The sequence below is a fragment of the Papio anubis genome, chromosome 13 (genome assembly GCF_008728515.1).
Source record: "Papio anubis isolate 15944 chromosome 13, Panubis1.0, whole genome shotgun sequence".
NCBI lineage: Eukaryota > Metazoa > Chordata > Mammalia > Primates > Cercopithecidae > Papio > Papio anubis.
Genome location: NC_044988.1, coordinates 49,912,473 through 49,931,579, shown reverse-complemented (window position 1 = coordinate 49,931,579; position 19,107 = coordinate 49,912,473). Strand labels below are relative to the sequence as shown.

Here is a 19,107-nt window from a genome sequence, read left to right as displayed (position 1 = left end):
TCCACATAGTACTGCTTTTACTGCATCATGTAAGTTTTGTAATGTTGTCTTATTATTTTCATTTATCTCAAGACGTTTTCTAATTTCTGTTGACTTCCTTCTTAAATTCTTATCTCATTTAGACATACATTTATTTTATTTTAGGCCCTATGCATTGGGATGCAAAATCAGACTAATTTTGCTTTCTACAAAAAGTAAAATGAGAAAGAAATATATTTGGTCTTGTGAGCACTATATGGAAATGCTTTATATTCCATTGGTTTTATCATATTCATATCCCTTTATTAACATAAAGCTGAAGGTGAATAAAAAAAATCAGGATTAGCCAAACAAATTTGCATGGTCAAATACCACATAAAAAGTAAATATACTTAAGTTCCCAGCAAAATCTGAATTGAATGTAGACAAAATGCTCATTTCTCAGTGTTTGACAGACTAACGGTTTAAGCCAATAAAAATGTACTGACTGGATAAACTACTAAAAGTTGTTAATTTTTGCAATATATATTTCTGAAAAGAAAGTTTATCCATTATAGAAATTCCTGTGCCCATTTAAGGACTTAGAGCATTATAATTGTTTAATAATACAGTTTAATTGTATCACGAAAATAATTGATAATACAATTTATTTGGTTTATTTTAAAAAACTGATTGTTTCTGCTCTCTGTATATATAGACTGATTTTATACTAATGTTGCCTAAAGATCATCAAATTATTTGAAGCCTAGGTTTCTGAGGGATGGAAAATGATGTCACAACTATTTATAGTTCACACCCACATTCTGGGGATTTAATACATCCTTTACAAGTGCAGGAAAGGTGGAAGATTGATGATTTGGGGGAAGTAGGGCTACCGCACCCCAGAGGGTGGAATGGTATGTTGTCTGTTGACAGCTGTGTGAATCAGAGAGTTTGAATTTAGACATATATCTTTGTATCTAACTACAGGCTAGTTGTTTTCTTTTAAGACAAAGTAGAGGACAAATTACAGATGAGGTCATAATATAGTGCTAGACAAATGTTGAATATTATGCTGTTGTTGCAATTTGAATCCCAAGACCTATATAAGCCTTAAAGTATTAGATATCCACTGGTTTTAGCAATAGGCTCAATAGGCATTATTGACACTCAGTAAGAGTAAAGTGAAAATATTAGTCATTATCTGTTTTAAATTGAGCAAATATGACCATGATGAAATAAAATACTTCATGAGTGTCTTCCAGTAGGAAGAGAAAATCTGAGGAATTGCTTCTGTAAAAATTATTTATTGAGTGAGTACACTAGGCCTGGTGCTGAGGATAATGCAATGAATAAGACAGTGTCCAGTTATTAAAAAGCTGAATGGCTGAAGATGATCCCATACCTACCATTTTTACATGAGGAGGAATCTAGAGATTTGAGACAACATAGTTTCTTACGCAAAATAAAAAGTAAGGCCAGAGTTCAGGATTAGGAGCTGTAAGTTAGTGCTTCCTATACTAATATTCAACATTTATCCAGTTTAAAATATAAGAAAAAGATTATTTTCTTTGTTTTATAAGAATTACCTTGGTTTGAAACATATAAAATTCCTTAGGATGTTTGAACTTTAATGAAAAAAATGCAAAACAAAAATCAAATTGATGATATTTTCTAAGTTGTGTAGTTTTATTAGAGATGGTAACACTCCCAAGCATGTGAAAATTAGTTTCTGAGGTGTGACCAAATATTACAATAGTTTGTGTCCCTGCAAAGCTTAATCCTATTTAACATAATCTTGTTCCCTAGTGTTCATTTCTCCAACTGTGTTTTCTCATGTATCACACAAGAAGCATTGACATTGAGTTCATTGAAGATAGAGAAAATACATGCAAGGTAAGTGTTAGAAACCCGTGATAAATAGAGAGCTTACTGGAGGACTTTCAGTCATTTGCTTAATCTCAAAGTCATATTGTGAGTGGTGGCCTTTACTTACTTGTGAGATATCATTGGCTATCTCCTGAATGTTGCTTATGTTTGAGCCTCATTCCTTCTGAGTGTAAGGTGGGCTTTGAGAATTAAGTGCAAATAGTTTGCATTTTATTATTTAATTTTACTAATGTTTTTCAACACAACAATAATTATGTCAAGTGCTGAAAAGAAAAAAAATGTTGATATTTGGATGAATATCTAACAGCTGTGGAAGTTACAAATTATTTTCTCTGATGAAGCATAAGTAAAAGTAAAAGATATTAATACTCAGTTACAAGAAGATTATAAAATACCAAGCAGATTTAACACAAAGCAGACTGCCGCAAGGCATTTAAGAATCAAACTCCCAGCTGGGTGTGGCAGCTCACACCTGTAATCCCAACAATTTGGGAGCCCAAGGAGGGCGGATCACTTGAGGCCACGATTTCAAGACTAGCCTGGCCAACACAACGAAATGCCACCTCAACTAAAAATGCAAAAATTAGCCGGGCATGGTGGCACACACCTGTTATCCCGGCTACTAAGGTAGCTGAGGAATGAGAATCGCTTGTAACCAGAGGTGGAGGCTGCATTGAGCCGAAGATCATGTCACTGCACTCCAGCCTGGGTGACAGAGTGAGACCCTATCGGAAAAAAAAAAAAGAGAGAGAGAGAGAGAAAAAAGAATCAGACTCCCAAAGGTCAAGGATAAAGAAAAGATCCTAAAAGTAGTAAGAGAAAAGAAACAAATAATGTATACTATAGAAAATAATGTATCCAACACATCTGGTAACGGACTTTGCAGTGAAAGCTTCACAAGCCAGGAGAAAGTGGCATGATATATTTAAAATGCTGAAAGAAAAACAAAAAACAAAAACAAACAAAAACAACAACAACAAAAAAAACCTTTCACCCTAGAATAATATAACTGGCAAAAATATCCTTCAAAAAGAAAAGAGAAAAAAAAAGACTCCCAGATAAACAAAAGCTGAAGGCTTTCATCAACACCAGCCCTGACCTACAAGAAACGCTAATGGGAGTTATTCATTCTGGAAGAAAAGGATGTTAATGAGCAATAAGGAATCATGTGCAAGTACAATACTTGTGGTCATAGTAAGTACAAGAAAAACACAAAATATTATAACACTGCAACTGTGCTGTGTAAACTACTCATGTCTTATGTAGAAAGAAGAAAAGATGAATCAATAAAAATAATAACTATGATGACTTTTCAAGACAGAGACAATACAGTAAGATATAAATAGAAACAACAAAAAGTTAAAAGTGGGGAGATGAAGTTTGATTTTTTGTTTTCTTTTTGCTTGTTTGTTTATGCAATCAGTGTTAAGTTATCAGTTTAAAATAATGGGTTATAAGACACTATATGCAAGCCTCATGGTTACCTCAAATCTAAAACATACAATAAATACACACAAAATAAAAAGGAGAAGTTAAAACACACCAGCAGAGAAAATCACCTACATTAAAAGAAAGACAAAAAGGAAGAAAAGAAGGAAGAGAAGGCCATCAAATAATCAGAAAATGAATAACAAAATGACAGGACTAAGTCCTTATAAATAATAACACTGAATGTAAATGGACTAAGATCTCCAATCAAGAGACATGGAGTGGCTGAATGTATTTCAAAAAAAAATATTACACCCATCTGTGCATGGTGGCTCACACCTATAATCCCAGCATTTTGGGAGACTGAGGCTGGTGGATCTCTTGGGCCAAGGGTTTCGAGACCAGCCTGGCCAACATGGCAGAACCCTGTCTCTACTAAAAATACAAAAAATTAGCTGAACATAGTGGCACATGCCTGTGGTCCCAGCTACTAGAGAGACTGAGGCACAAGAATTGCTTGAACTTGGGAGGTGGAGGTTACAGTGAGCTAAGATCAATCGAGTCACTGCACTCCAGCCTAAGTGACAGAGTAAGACTCTGCCTCAAAAAAACAAAACAAAACAAAACAAAACACCCCTAGATCCAATGATCCATTGCCTACAAGAAGTATGCTTCATCTATAAAGACACAAATAGACTGAAAGTAAAGGGATGGAAAAATATTCCATGCCTATGGAAACAAACAAAAAGAAGCAGAAGCTGCATTTATATCAGACAAAATAGACTGCAAGACAAAAACTATGAAAAGGGAGAAAGAAGGTCACATTATATAGTGATAAAGTGTTCCATTTAGCAAGAGCATGTAACAATTCTAAATATATATGTACCGTATACTGGATCATTCAGGTATATAAAGCAAATATTATTAGAGCTAAAGAGAGAGATAGGCCCCTATACAATAAAAACTGGAGACTTCAACACCCCACTTTCAGCATTGGAGAGATAATCCAGACAGAAAATTAACAAATATCAAACTTCGTCTGCACCATAGACCAAATGGACCTAATAGATATTTACAGAACATTTGATCCAACAGCTGCAGAATACACATTCTTCTCCTCAGCACATGGATAATTCTCAAGGATATTCCAAAGGCTATGTCACAAAACAAATCTTAAAATGTAGAAGAAAATGAAATAATCTCAAATGTTTTCTCTCACCACAGACTAAGAAAAAAATAAGCCCCAAATAAATACAATCAGAGATGAAAAAGGAGACATCACAACCAACACCACAAAAAATTAAAGGATCATTAGAGGATACTATGAAACTATATGCCAATAAATTGGAAAACCTAAACAAAATAGATAAATTCCTAGAAACATACAACATGTTGATCTGTTCAGGTTTTGTATTTTTTCATAGTTCCATGAAGAAATACAAGAATGGTTCTAGAAGAAATATAAGAATTGTTTCTTGTATTCCTTCATGGTTTTTGTATTTCTTCATGGAACCATGTAACAATGGAACCATGAAGAAATACAAAATGTGAACAAACCAATAACAAGTAATGAGACACATGCCATAAAAAAAAAGTCTCCCAGAAAAGAATACAGGATCTGATGGCTTCACTGATGAATTTTGCCAAATATTTAAAAAACTAATACCAATCCAACTCAAATTATTAAAAAAATAGAGGTGGACAGAATCTTTCCAAATGTATTCTATGAGGCCAGTATTACTCTGATAATAAAACCAGAGAAAGACACATTTAAAAGACAGAAAACTATAGGCCAATATCTCTGATGAATATTGATGCAGAAATCCTCAACAACAAATTAGCAAACTGAATTCAAGAACACATTAAAACAATCATTCAACATGACCAAGTGGAATTTGTCCTAGAGATTCAAATGTGGTTAAGTACGTGCAAATCAATGGGTTTGATGTTGTTCAATGAACATAACATCCTCCAGCTCCATCCATGTTTTTGCAAGTGACAGCATCTCATTCTTTTTTATGACTAAGTAGTACTCCATTGTGTATAAATGCCATATTTTCTTTATCCATTCATCTGTTAGACACCTAAGTTGCTTCCAAATCTTAGCTATTGTGAATAGTGCTGCAATAAACATGGGAGTGTAAATATCTCATTGACATTCTGATTCCCTTTCCTTCAGATGAATACCCAGTAGTGGGATTTCTGGATCATATGGGGGAAAATGGAGGTGGTTAACGGGCACAAAAATATAGTTAGAAAAAATGAATATGATTTAGTATTTGATAGCACAATAGAATGACTACAGTTAATGATAATTTATTATATATTGTAAAATAACTAAAATAGTATAAATGGGATGTATGTCGCAGAGAGAAATGATAAATGTTTGAAGCATTGGATACTCCGTTCACCCTGATGTGATTATTATGAATTGTCTGCCTATATCAAAATATTTCACTTATCCCATAAACACAGATGCCTCTTATGTACCCACAAAAATCTATTTTCAAAAAAGTTGCTCTAAAATATAATTATCAAGTTAAGTAAAATGTCAATAGCCTTTTAATTTAATTTTTAATTGTTTTACCATTCTTTACAATAATAAAAAACATTAACTTTATACTTTTTAATTTAATGTATAGAATAGAGATATACATCGGATATGTAAATAGATACACAGTATATATGTGATTAAAATATAATGGGAGACTCAATCAGAAAAAGTTTCTAAAAAGGCTATGGGGTAAGAGAGGAAGGAAACAATAATGAAAAAAATGTGGTGAGAAAAACAGCTTAAAACCCACATAAGGAGTGCATAAAGAAAGCAAAAAGAGAAGTAGAAAGTAACACAGGGGCGTTTGGAAAATGTAAATGAATATGTTCCCTATTTAAGGCTAGGCACAAAGCAAGGTCTTCAGAGAACCTAGAGCCTAACATTTAGGCTCACTCATTTCAACCAGCCTAGCAGCATCTGCAACATCTACAATGGCCTTGACCTTTGCTTTACTGGTGGCCCTGGTGGTGCTCAGCTGCAAGTCAAGCTGCTCTCTGGGCTGTGATCTACCTCAAACCCACAGCCTGGGTAACAGGAGGACCTTGATGCTCCTGGCACAAATGAGGAGAATCTCTCTTTTCTTCTGCCTGAAGGACAGACATGACTTTGAATTTCCCCAGGAGGAGTTTGGCAACCAGTTCCAAAAGGCTCAAACCATCCCTGTCCTCCATGAGATGATCCAGCAGACCTTCAATCTCTTCAGCACAAAGGACTCATCTGCTGCTTGGGATGAGACCCTCCTAAACAAATTCTACACTGAACTCTACCAGCAGCTGAATGACCTGGAAGCCTGTGTGATGCAGGAGATGGGGGTGACAGAGACTCCCCTGATGAACAAGAACTCCATCCTGGCCGTGAGGAAATACTTCCAAAGACTCACTCTCTATCTGAAAGAGAAGAAATACAGTCTTTGTGCCTGGGAGGTTGTCAGAGCAGAAATTATGAGATCTTTTTCTTTGTCAACAAACTTGCAAGAAAGTTTAAGAAGTAAGGAATGAAAACTGGTTCAACATGGAAATTATTTTCATTGACTAATACACCAGCTCACCTTTTTATGATCTGCCATTTCAAAGATTCATGTTTCTGCTATGACCATGACATGATTTAAATCTTTTCAAATGTTTTTAGGAGTGTTAAGCAACATTGTATTCAGCTCTTAAGGCACTAGTCCCTTACAGATGACCATGCTGACTGATCTACTATCTATTTAAATATTTTTAAAATATTATTTATTTAACTACTTATAAAACTTAACTTATTTTTGTTCATATTATGTCATGTGCACCTTTGCAGTGTGGTTAATGTAATAAAATATGTTTTTTGGTGGATTTATTTTGTCTTGTTCATTGAACTTTTGCTATGGAAACTTTTTGTACTTGTTTATTCTTTGAAATGAAATTCCAAGCCTAATTGTGCAACCTGATTAAAGAATAACTGGTACACTTCATTTATCCATCAATATTATATTCAAGATATAAGTAAAAATAAACTTTCTGTGAACAGGTTGTGTGTTGTACTCAAGATAACAAGGTGAACCCAACAAATACAATTCTGCTCTCTTGCGTATTTGATTTTTGTATGAAAAAACCTAAAAATGGTAATCATACTTAATATCAGTTATGGTAAATGGTACGAAGAGAAGAAGGAACAACCGATGATTTCTCTCTGCAGAAGGTAGATGGAGGCATGTGAGGAAGTAAAAATAAGACAGAGATATTCTCTTTGAATTGACTAGTATACATCTAGTAGAAACTGTCCATTGCCAGATAGATATACAAGTTTGCAATTTGCAAGGAATGTGATTGCTGGGGTTTCATATGTGATAAGGGAAAGCCAAGAAATGAAGGTTACAGTGTCAGGAGAGAGTGTAGAGAGAGAAAAAGGTTTAAACATGATTCTGAGGACCTTTCACTTTTAAAGGGAGGGGAGAGAAGAGCCACAAAGGAAACAACCACAGCTACAAAGGAATGGCTGTACATTAGAAGGCAACAGGAGAGAAAGATAATGAAAGTGTATTTAGGAAGATAAATGCTTGAACCCAGGAGTTCAAGGCTGCAGTGAGCCATGATCACAACACTGCACTCCAGCCTGGGAGACAGGGAGAGTGACCCCATCTCAAAATAACAAACAAACAAAAGGAAATAAATGTGCCGAGAAGAGGATTCAGTGGATTTGCCCAAGGTGTGGCTTGAAACTGCCTACTAATTGGGAAATAGATGGCATTGGCACCCTTAGTGAGAATCGGCTGGGTAAAATTAATACACAGAAACCATACTGGAGTAAGTGGAAGTTTAAATAAGATTAGTGACCTTAAGTGGAGAAAGAAAGAAAATGGGATTAGAAAAGAATGTGGGTTATTTTTTCTGTGCATAGTTTTTCCTTTTTGCAATGTATATTTTTCTGAATAGATTTCATGTAATTGAGGTACTGGCAAATGACATTAATATATTTCATATTTATTTTAAGTCATGGCATATTTAATTACAATAGTAATTTATCAGTTTTAATTAATACTACTGTGACTATCAGTAAGATGCCTAGTTTTGTTAATTATTTAGGCCGGAATAGATTACTAATTCAATCTTTCATCAAAATATTCAATTAATATTGATAATATAATGGTTATTGCAATTACTGGCTTTAATTAAGTTACTTAATTTGTGCCATTGTCATGCTAGTTTACTACAATTTCACTGCAATTCTCTGATAGAATTACAGATATGATAGAATGCATTTTAAGTATTTATTTTATAAAATGTACCAGTTGTGCAAAGACATGTTAGAAAACACGCATGCACACAATCTATGTAATATTCCTCTCAGAACCATTAGTTTGCTCATATATTTATTTAAAGTACTTTCCAATTTTCATGGTGGTCCATTTTTTTGATGCAGGGTAATCTAGTATTTGATTTATATATATGAAGTCTAGGACTGTTTTTATTTATCTTGTTCATATACTAATGTTTTACTTTGTTTTATCATTAGCATTATTCATAATTTTGATGCAGATTCCCTTCCTTCCATCCATATTTATCTTCCATTATTCCATTCCATTCCATTCCTCCATTCCATCCATTCCATTCCTTCCTTCATTCCATTTTATTGATTTATTTATATACTCTTATACCATGTTAATTATTACTACCATCAAATCATCCATCCAACTCCATCCATTACATCCATTATAACTCAATGCCAATCCCTTCCCTCCCCTCCACGTGGGCTTGTGTTTACCTTCGGTCCAGTGGTCTCTTTAATTTCCAGTTCCCTATGAGTGGTGTCTGGTGTTAGTTTCCATGTTTCCAGGTGGTTCCGGCTACTGCATCCATGTCCCTACAAGGACACCATTTCATCCATGCCCGAGATGGTATTCCGCTGTTGTATATATACCACATTTTCTAATCGATCACAACCACTGGTAGGACGTTGGACGGTTCCAAGTCTTCCACTAGTGAATGGTGCATGGCAAACATCGATGCATGTCGCTATAGCAGCAGCGGTTATAATCCTTTGGGTATATACCAGTAAATGCGGGATAAGCTGGAGTCATATAAGGTACTTCTAGTTCCTAGATCCTTCGAGGTCATGCTGTTTCCGCGGCTGGTGGACTGGTTTATTCCCCACAACGGTGTAAAGATGTTTCTATTCTCCCCGTCCTCTCCGGCACCTGCTTGTTTCAGGCTTTTAATGATTGCCGAACCGCTTCCGGGTGTGAGATGGTATCTCATTTATGGTTTTTGATTTGCATTTCTCTGACGGTGATGAAGTGACATTTTTTCATGTCAATGATGGCTGTACTGAATGTGTTTGGCAGGAGCTCATGTTCGCCAGCGCCCACTACCCGGGTAGGTTTGTTGCGTTTGGGTTCGAACCGGGACGGATATGGCTATGGATGGTGGTGCGAATTTTCCATTCTGTAGGTTGCCTGTTCACTCTGATGGTAGTTTCTTTTGCTGTGCAGAAGCTCTTTAGTTTAATACTCCTTGGTAATTATTTTTCCTGATTTTATGAATATCACAATCTTACATGAATGCAAAAATAACTAAATTACCATAAACATACAAACTCACAAACTTCCTTCACAAATTAAATTGGGAAACTGGATCAGAGAATCTCTTCCTCAATACTTAAGGAAAAGAAAATAATTAATCAAACCAGCTAAAAATACAACCGGAACCATGGAAATTCAGAACGTACCAAAGAGTTGTGTATAATTCACGAGTACAAGGAGATTTAGCAATTGTAATAGAAATCCAGAATACAAAACTGACAAAATCACCCATAATTTGCATTAAAGACTTTGACATTGAAATTCATTCTGCTTGGATGTATGTGTGATCTTGATCAACCCACTTAATCTCACTGAGCCTCACTTTTCTCATAAAAATTGGGTTTAAAATATTTGTGTACTTGTGAATATTAGAAACAAACATGCATTTTGAAGCACCTACCACTGTGTCTTCTATCTAGTAAGATGTTAAAATATCATAGGTATTTCCCTATTTTCTTCATACAGCTGTAGATGAGGATAATATTTATCTTTCTATAAAATTCTTAGGACCTGTGTCCTACATTTCAGTAAGTGACTGCCAATGGAAGTGGCCTAAAAAAGCTAGATTCTGTCAGCAACTGTAGAGTGGTTGAAAAATGGTTACTCCTCATTTCAAAGAAATGTCCTATTTATATGCAGTCAGGGAATGGTGGCTTTTATAAATACCTGAGACAGGAGAATAAGCATATAGATTGAAGTGGAGAAGAGATGTGATGTTTATTTACTGATTCAGGCACCTGACACATTCCCTCCCTGTCTCTCAGCACTACAGGAGGCATTTTCATATCACCAGGGTTTCCTTGCTCTCCGAGGTTGATTTCCCATGGGATCCTGGTCATTCATTCCCTTGATTTTCCTGCCTATTCACACAGAGCAGCTTTCTGTTCTATTGTGGTTCTGGCTTCAGATGGCTTCCCTAAATAGCAGAATGCCACAAGGAGAAAGCAGAAGTGAAATAAAATTTCTAGGTTTTACAGAAACACATGCAAGAGGGGCTTTCTAGAATCTCCATTGAATATGACATAATAGTAGCTTAGCAAAAAGGAAAGAGAAAGCAGAATTCAGTTTATACGTAGGCTCCTGCAAACCTCTCAGGGAAAGACAGTCCCCGGGGGCCAAGTGTGACAAGGGCAGCAACCAAAACTGGAGGGCAGGTTGCTGATCTGTGAAGAAATCCTACCAGTTCTGGGGATTTATCCACATGCTGCAGAAAGGCTACTTCTTCGCCAGAAGAGATTTGTATGCTGTCATAGCATGTTTCTTTACACTTGGTTTATTACAAAGAGAATGAGTTTCTGGCTACAGTCAGGGAATGGACTCCTTGGGATTTCCAGTTATAGGGACAGAGATACATGTATTCCCTGCCCACAGCCTACTGTGTAGACCAGTCTACGCTCCCTAGGATCACCCCTTCCACATATATTGGGACTCTTGGGGACACACAGAACTGCCAATTTGGATTGGAACTTAATACTATTCACAAAAATATCATGTTTCTTAGTGCATTAAACTCTTGACAGTGCAATCTTAGTTTCACAGATTCCTTCCCAATGTCAGAGTTCAAACTTTAACAAATCAACATTTTCTTACTGTAACTTTAGATAGTAATCTTGACAGCTCCTCAGCTCAGCAATAAAAACTGTACCTAGTTAGCAAAAGGGAAAAATCCCACAGAAGCTAAGGAATATAAAATAATAATATTATTATTATTCTCTGAGAGCTAGTGAAGTCTGTTTGTTCAAATGTGTCAATTTTGGTAGAATTTGAGAGGCATTCCTGTAATTGGTACCATATTTTCATGGAGGTATTTCCCAGGGAGTGTGTGTGAATTGCTGAGGTAGCAGGGAGGGAGGACCTGCAACTGCAGAGGGGTCTCTTGAATCTTTTCCTCAAGCTACACAGTCAATATCATATATCTATACATAAATATCTAGAAATTGATATATACATATATATGGCCATCATTTTCTTATTTTATGGATATGTGGTTATTTTCTTATTTTATACATATATATCAGAATATTGAACACTCTCCTCAAACTCAGTACCTACTATCTTCAAGAACGTGACAGTCTGAAAAACAGAATTCTTGGAAGCATTCTGGAGAAAACTGAAAAATAGTCGCCCTTCACATCAAAGGTAAGTTTGATTTGTATATTTAGTCAGGAAATGGTAACTTATGAAATATATATAATATATTTCATAATATGTTCAGTTTGTTTCCCTAAACTGAAGTAGATTATACATAATATATACTGGCTGATTCTGATACCTAGCAGAATTCCCTCCTTCTTCCCCTGTTTTCTTGAATCCCATTCTTCACTTTTGTTGGGGCTCGGAAAAAACAATACTCAAAATTGATGGTCTCAGAAGCAGCCTCAGAAGCAAATTTTCTCTCTGATCTTTTTTTCCTCTCCTGTTTCTCACTCCTCATTCTCTAGAGGTTAGCCATAAAAACCAGAAACCCCCTTTCCCAAGGCTCCTTTTCCCCAAAGTAAGCCATAAAACCTAAAAATACTACTCTTACTTTTCTGTATAAGAACGGACTCTAAATAAATTCTTTGAACTATCTTGTTCAATTGTAGGTTATAAGACTTCCATTCCAAAAGGAGCTCTGCCCCATGCCAGGAAGGAAGGAATGCTGCACAGAGAGATCAAGAAGAATCTGACCAGAAAGACCTTGCTGGGTTTCCCCACTCAGTCTATTAGCATTAGGTGATGCCCTTTTTGTCTAATCACATTTTTTACACAGCTGTCTGTCCATTCTTCATTGAACTTCAGCATTAAAATGAATATTTTTTTACATAACTCTGGGTCTTCATTCTGAAGGCTCCCATGTCGCATAAAACTATAATTAAATAAATACGCTTTGCTTTTCTCTTGTTAACCTGTCTTTCTTTTGTTAAAGAGGTGCCAGCTATGACCCTTACGATAGGAAGGAAAGAGATCCACCATTTCTGCCCCTATAGTCCTGGTGATGAGGATGGGATGGCTGAAGCAACTGACTCACCTACCGATGAGGTCCCGGGACAACTGGCAAAAAGTTGGCAAAGAAAGGTAAGAATTTATATCAAGGTCTGTTCTCCTGGATCTCTGCCTATAGTGCCTGGTCAAGGATGGAAAGTAAAAATTTCTCTTCCTTTTTTTCCAAATTCAGGATAGCAGGAGAAAATTATTTGTTTGGATTGTAATTCTTGTGTAATTTTGATTTAAAGTGCCCATTTGTTATTAAACCTTTCCCTTCCATAGACAGCTATTGTGTCCCTGTTTGTCTCATATTGTGTCCTGAGAACCTGGCTTGGCTTGCTGCCTGTACAACACACCTGCATGTGCAGGTGGCCAAAAAAAAATGTTGGGGGCTCCCATGACAAGCTTACATGTCATCAACTGTTGCTAGCTCACAAAGTGTCTAAATCTTTCTTTTGGCTATTTTTAGGGGTAACTTTGAATTCTGAGAGGGTTGCATCTTTGCATTTCTTTGAAGATGTCTTATGCATCCTTCATTAATCATAAAAGACTTAATTGGTTTCTGTTTGGAGTCACTTGGTAGATAGCTTTGTTTTAAAAGAGAAAAGGAAAAAAAGAAAACAGTTTCAAAAGCTAGAAATATTGGCTGATTATTCTTGCTGAAATCTGATAAGAGATTTAAAATGGGATCCTATTTCTCCCGCGGGAAGTTTCTTCAGTAGACCTAAACCTCTTTTTAATTATATGTTTGATCCCTCTGCCTCCCTTCTTGTTGGCATAATTTTTGCTGAAAAAAAAAGTAAAACTTCAATGGCCTTTCTGGGAAGCTTAAAGTCTTACCAATATGGCTCCTCTAAGACCTATTCTTCCATTTATTTCTGCACTTCCTTCCTTCTGCCACCTTCAATTTTCTATCTAGGTCTCTTTTATCATGAATATGTTACCCTTCAAGCCCCTGCCCCCTCGATTTCATGGTCAGTGGACAGAAAATTACTAGGCAGAAACATCAAAGTTCTTGATACCACAAAAGGGGGTGTAGAAGACACTTGAAAAAAAACCTAGGGTCCCTTGAAGCATGCAAAAAGAGTGCCACAGACCCTCCACTACATGGGGTGAGGTGTTCTGTCTTCCTCGTGGAGCTCCAAGAGTCATATGCAATTTCTCTCAGATGTGGAGTTTTGCACTTCTTTGCCTTGAGTTCCCTGATCTCTTTGGGCTTTGGGGGTATCAAGGGTAACTTCACACTGTAAGAGAGCCACCTACCTGCCAAGACCAGAGAGTGGCCAAGTCTGTTCTATGTATAAGTCTGTCTCCTTCCACCAGCTTTTTCTTCAGAGCTAAAAAGAGGAAATTTCCTGGAAACAACTGACCCAAATACTGGAATGATCCCATTTCAAAATTTAATTTTTGTTTATTCTGTAAAATATGGGTCAAGATTTATCATTTTTATAGAGATGTGTATCTCAGCACTATTTGTTTATTCAATTTTTCTTTTTAAAAATTGAATGTTTTTGTGCTTGTGTTGAGAATCAATAAACAGTATATGTAGGCTCTATTTGTGCAAACTATTGTCTCTTTCACTGATGTATTTGTTTGTCTTTAATACTTCACTGTCTTGATTACTTTAGTAATATAAGTCTTGAAATTAGAGATTATAAATCTCCAACATTTTTCTTCCTTTTCAAGTTATTTCAGTTATTTATTTATTTATTTATTTATTTTTTTGAGACGGAGTCTCGCTCTGTCACCCAGGCTGGAGTGTAGTGGCCGGATCTCAGCTCACTGCAAGCTCCGCCTCCCGGGTTTAAGCCATTCTCCTGCCTCAGCCTCCCGAGTAGCTGAGACTACAGGCGCCTGCCACCTCGCCCGGCTAGTTTTTTGTATTTTTTAGTAGAGACGGGGTTTCACCGTGTTAGCCAGGATGGTCTCAATCTCCTGACCTCGTGATCCGCCCATCTTGGCCTCCCAAAGTGCTGGGATTACAGGCTTGAGCCACCGCGCCCAGCCTATTTCAGTTATTTTTGTTCCTTTACATTTCCACATAAGTATTAGAATCTGTTTGTCAACTTCTACAGAAAAAGTCTGGTGAAATTTTGACTGACACTGCATTGAATCTATAGATCAATGTGATTATAAATGATATCTTAACATTACTGAGTCTTTTAATCCATTAGCTCAATATATCTCTCCATTTGTTTAGGTCTTATCTATTTTCTATCAGCAATATTTTATAGTTTTCAATGTACATGTCTTCCTATAAATTTATTCCTAAGTATTTTAAATGCTTCATAATATTGTGAATGATATTCTAAAGATTAAATTTCTGATTGTTGTGCATATAAAGAAATATTATTGATTTTTGTATATTGACTCAGATAAACTGACTAGTAAATTCTAGCATATTTTTTAAGTTTCTGAAGAATTTTCTAGAGGATCAAGTCATTTTTCATAAACAGGTTTTACTTTCTTCTTTTCTATTTGGATGACTATCATCTATTTTCTTGTCTTATTAGGAAGCAGTGGTTATTTCAGTAATTTTTATTACTGAACATCATTAACAATGTTTCTAACATTGATTTAGCATTTTGGGGGTAATGTATTGGTAGCCTAATCGGCAGCTACAAGAAAAAACACCAAGGACAGATCCTAAAGCTTATGTTCATGATTTTTCATAGACTGAGAGGACTGCAGGACCATGTCATTTGGAGGACATCAAGCTATTTGATACCTGGCAATCTGGATGAAAGTAAGAGGAAATGGCCAATGAAAACTTAGTCATTAACACATATAATCAAAAGCCATGATATGATTAAACAATGAGAAGAAAACTACAATTATTTGGGGACACAGGTCATGATGATTCTCCCCATTAAAGTCCACTGGATGCTATACATGGTTCCTTTAGACTTGATTCACTTTTATTTCATCATTTTTCTTTTGTTTCTAAGACTTGATAATTTCATTGTCCGATCTTCAAGTTCACTAGTTCTTTCTTTTGTCTACTCCAATGTGCCTTCAAATCCCTCTAATAAAATGTTCAGTGTTCATTTCAGTTATTTCACTTTTTAGCTCCAGATTTTTTGTTTGTGTTCTTTACAGGTTGTCTCTTTATTGATAATTTCATTTTGTTTGTGCATCGCTTTTGAGACTTTCTCCACATCTTCCTTTAATTCTTTGAGCATCTTTAACAGAGTTACTTCAAAGTCTTTATCTAGTAGATTTGCTATCAGATCATTTTTAGGTATGATTTCTGAGACCTTTTTTTGAATGGGCCATATTTTTATGTGTTAATATATTATTAACACAGAAAATTGTGATTATTTTTAATGTTGAAAACTGGACATTCAAATCTAATAATGTAGTAATTCTGGAAATAAGATTAACCCCTTACTCAGTCTTTAGTGATTGTTGATATTATTTTGTTTTTGATTTCATTGTTGCAGGCTGTCTCTGTGTAAAGATTGTCCTGAGGTATAATCTTAAGGTCTTCTCAGGGTGTTTCTGAGTCTGCACCTTTCCCTAGGCATGTGCAGTCTCACTCTCTAACTTTCACCTTGAATGTCCTAGTTTTTAATGCCTGGTTGCCGAAAAGTGGAAAAAAATAAAGATGGAGATGGGGATGGTGCTGGCTGTTTCATACCTTGGAAGTCACTTCAGCTAGAGAGGGTGGGCCTTGCTACAAAGGGGATCAAAAATAGCAACCAGAAAATGGGCACAGATCCCTGATATTTGGAGGAAAGTATGCTTTTTGCCAACACTGGCTCCCGTCAGCTCAGTGCAAGCTGCTCTTGGAACATGGGCACAGCTACCTGCCATGGAGACTAGGGGTGGAAAACTGTAGAGGATCTGTTGACACTAATGTGATTAAAGCTAAAATTGACTGAAATTAATCACAATTTACCATCCAAGCCTTCCCCTGGAAATTCCAAGCCTGAAATATATTCCAGAGTTCCAAAATAGTTATATCAGGTAGATTTTGCTATTGCAACTGTTATCTAGATGGGGAGACTGAGTTCTGGTGTTTTCTAATCCACCTTCTTCACAGAATCCTCTACAAGACCTTCAGAGGGCTCCATCATCTGGGAGAACAACAAGAATTCCAAATTGGGGAATATGTGAGATTTGGATGTATATTTTTTGGTAATTAAAACAGTAGACTGATCTCAAGAGGGTCATCAATGCGACTAACAACGACCTAAAGGAGAAACGTCAGATCCTGCATGCTTAGGCACTGTCATGGTATAAATTGGTAGAAAGTTTTGTTCAGCTTTAAACTTACAAGAAAACTTCAAGTAAAGATAGATAAGCTTTGCCTCTATTCATTGGTTAAAACCTGGGAAACTATCCAACAAAAGATGTAAGTTGTACTGTATGTATATTTTTAAAAAATCAACCACATTGGCAACAGAAACCAAGGTTGAATGGAGACTATGAAAAAATAATGTGATGAATATGTGGCATAACCCTTTTGAAAATGACAAATACTTTGTCCAACCATTTAGTGACTACAGACTGTAAGGCTGAAGATGAAAGAGTTGTACATAGATACTATGTTTAGGTGGTAGATTGGTTTCTCACAGGGATTCTGGTTAGTTGTTCTGGAACTACTTTACATGAATTACTAGGGTTAAATAAATAAGTAAAATCTTGTGGATAATATAAGCCAGATATCTCAGAACTGGGAAAAGAAGTTTCAAATAATCAAAATGGTAAGGCTAGAATAGACCTTATTATGCTGGATTAGAATTTTGAAAATCGATACATTCTCAGTTTTTAGTATTTATTATTTGCTCAGCCAAATTGGCATTTAACCAATGTCCAATAAAATGCATGAGGACTTCTGGGAGAAATAACTGATTCCAGGTATAGGGCATGGAAGTACCAGGATACTCTGGAGTATCTTGTGGTATCAGAAGATAGGGAAGGGCCCAGAAACAAAAACTATAGGTGCACATCAAAAACACACAGGAGTCAACCTGAAAGAGCTTCCAATAGCCAAAGTTGGGACAAGTAGAGAAACAAAATAGTGATAGTATTTGATTATAACCCAAATAATAGAATAAATATCTATGAGTTCATACTGATATAAGTAAATGAGTGGCTGGATAGTCATAAATTGGAGAGGAGGGCCAACTCTTTCAGAAACATTTCAAATAACAAATACAGAAAGAATGAGAAAAATGGAATATCACAGAAAAATAATTGCAATAGGCAAGATCCACAGGTAAATCACAAAACAAGTGAGCAAAACTTTGAAGGAATTGAGGATGACCGCATATCTTCAATGTATCTCCCTCCAACAGATTTTAAAATTACTGTGATGTTTTAAAATATATCAACGAAGTCTTGGATATATTGTTCTTTATGTGGTAGAACTTAATTATCCTCCCTTTAATGTGGGCTCATATTAGTGACATGTTTCTGACACATGCAATATAGAAAGGGAAAAATAGTAGTTTTACATAGGAGAAACCTGGCAGACAACAATTTAGCCAAGTGATTAATATCAGCAGCAATAAGCTATTGATATTATATATTTCCTGTATTATTTGATGTAATGAGCATGTACTCCATTGTATTCATCCCTTAAATCTATAATGGAACCATGAGAAAATTCCACACATCGAAATTGACAAACATCCTACAAAGGAACTGAAGAATATTCTTTAAAAGTCTCCAGGTCATGAAAGTCAGGAAAGACTCAGTCCATGTTATAGACGAGAGGAGAATAAAGATATGTGACAATGAAATGTAATATGGGACCCTGTATTGAATCTGAAATCAGAAAAAGGACATCGATCAAAAAGTTAAGGAAATCACAGTGAAGCCTAAAGTTTAGCAAATTTTTCGTTGTTTGTTTTTTGTTTTGTATCTTTTTTAAAAATTTTTTTTTGAGACGGACTCTCGCACTGCCACCCAGACTGGAGGTCAGTGGCACGATCTCGGCTCACTGCAACCTCCGCCTCCCAGGTTCAAGCAATTCTCCTACCTCAGCCTCTGAGTAGCTGGGACGACAGGCGTGAGCCAACACACCCAGCTAATTTTTGTATTTTTAGTAGAGACAAGGTTTCACAATGTTGGCCAGGATGGTGTCGATCTCTTGACCTCCTGATCGGCCTGCCTTGGCCTCCCAAAGTGCTGGGATTACAGGCGTGAGCCACTGGCGACTGGCCAAGTTTAGCAAATATTAAAGCACCAGTTTTAGTTTCTTAGTTTTGATCATTGTTTCATGGCTATGTAAGTTGTTAGCATTAGA

General features: G+C 36.0%; 1 protein-coding gene and 1 long non-coding RNA gene across 8 annotated transcripts in view; both read left to right on the top strand.

The window, feature by feature from the left end:
- LOC101020656 overlaps positions 1 to 18,601 on the top strand; it is a 33,274-nt gene extending 14,673 nt beyond the window's left edge. For 5 of the 7 annotated variants that reach the window (XR_002517565.2, XR_002517566.2, XR_638437.3 and 2 more), the window contains 5 exons: positions 11,903 to 12,023; positions 12,470 to 12,599; positions 12,793 to 12,941; positions 15,527 to 15,597; positions 16,897 to 18,601. This is a non-coding gene — a long non-coding RNA (uncharacterized LOC101020656). Of the gene's footprint in view, positions 1 to 1,767; positions 1,855 to 11,902; positions 12,024 to 12,469; positions 12,600 to 12,792; positions 12,942 to 15,526; positions 15,598 to 16,896 lie in introns of all 7 variants that reach the window. The other 2 variants (XR_001895825.2, XR_001895823.2) reach the window with 1 other exon arrangement.
- Positions 5,662 to 8,535, top strand: LOC101018287 (interferon alpha-2). The gene has a single exon (XM_003911656.5). The coding sequence runs from the start codon at positions 6,262 to 6,264 to the stop codon at positions 6,826 to 6,828; it is 567 nt and encodes a 188-aa protein (XP_003911705.1). The 5' UTR covers positions 5,662 to 6,261; the 3' UTR covers positions 6,829 to 8,535.
- Positions 18,602 to 19,107: the final 506 nt, after the last annotated feature.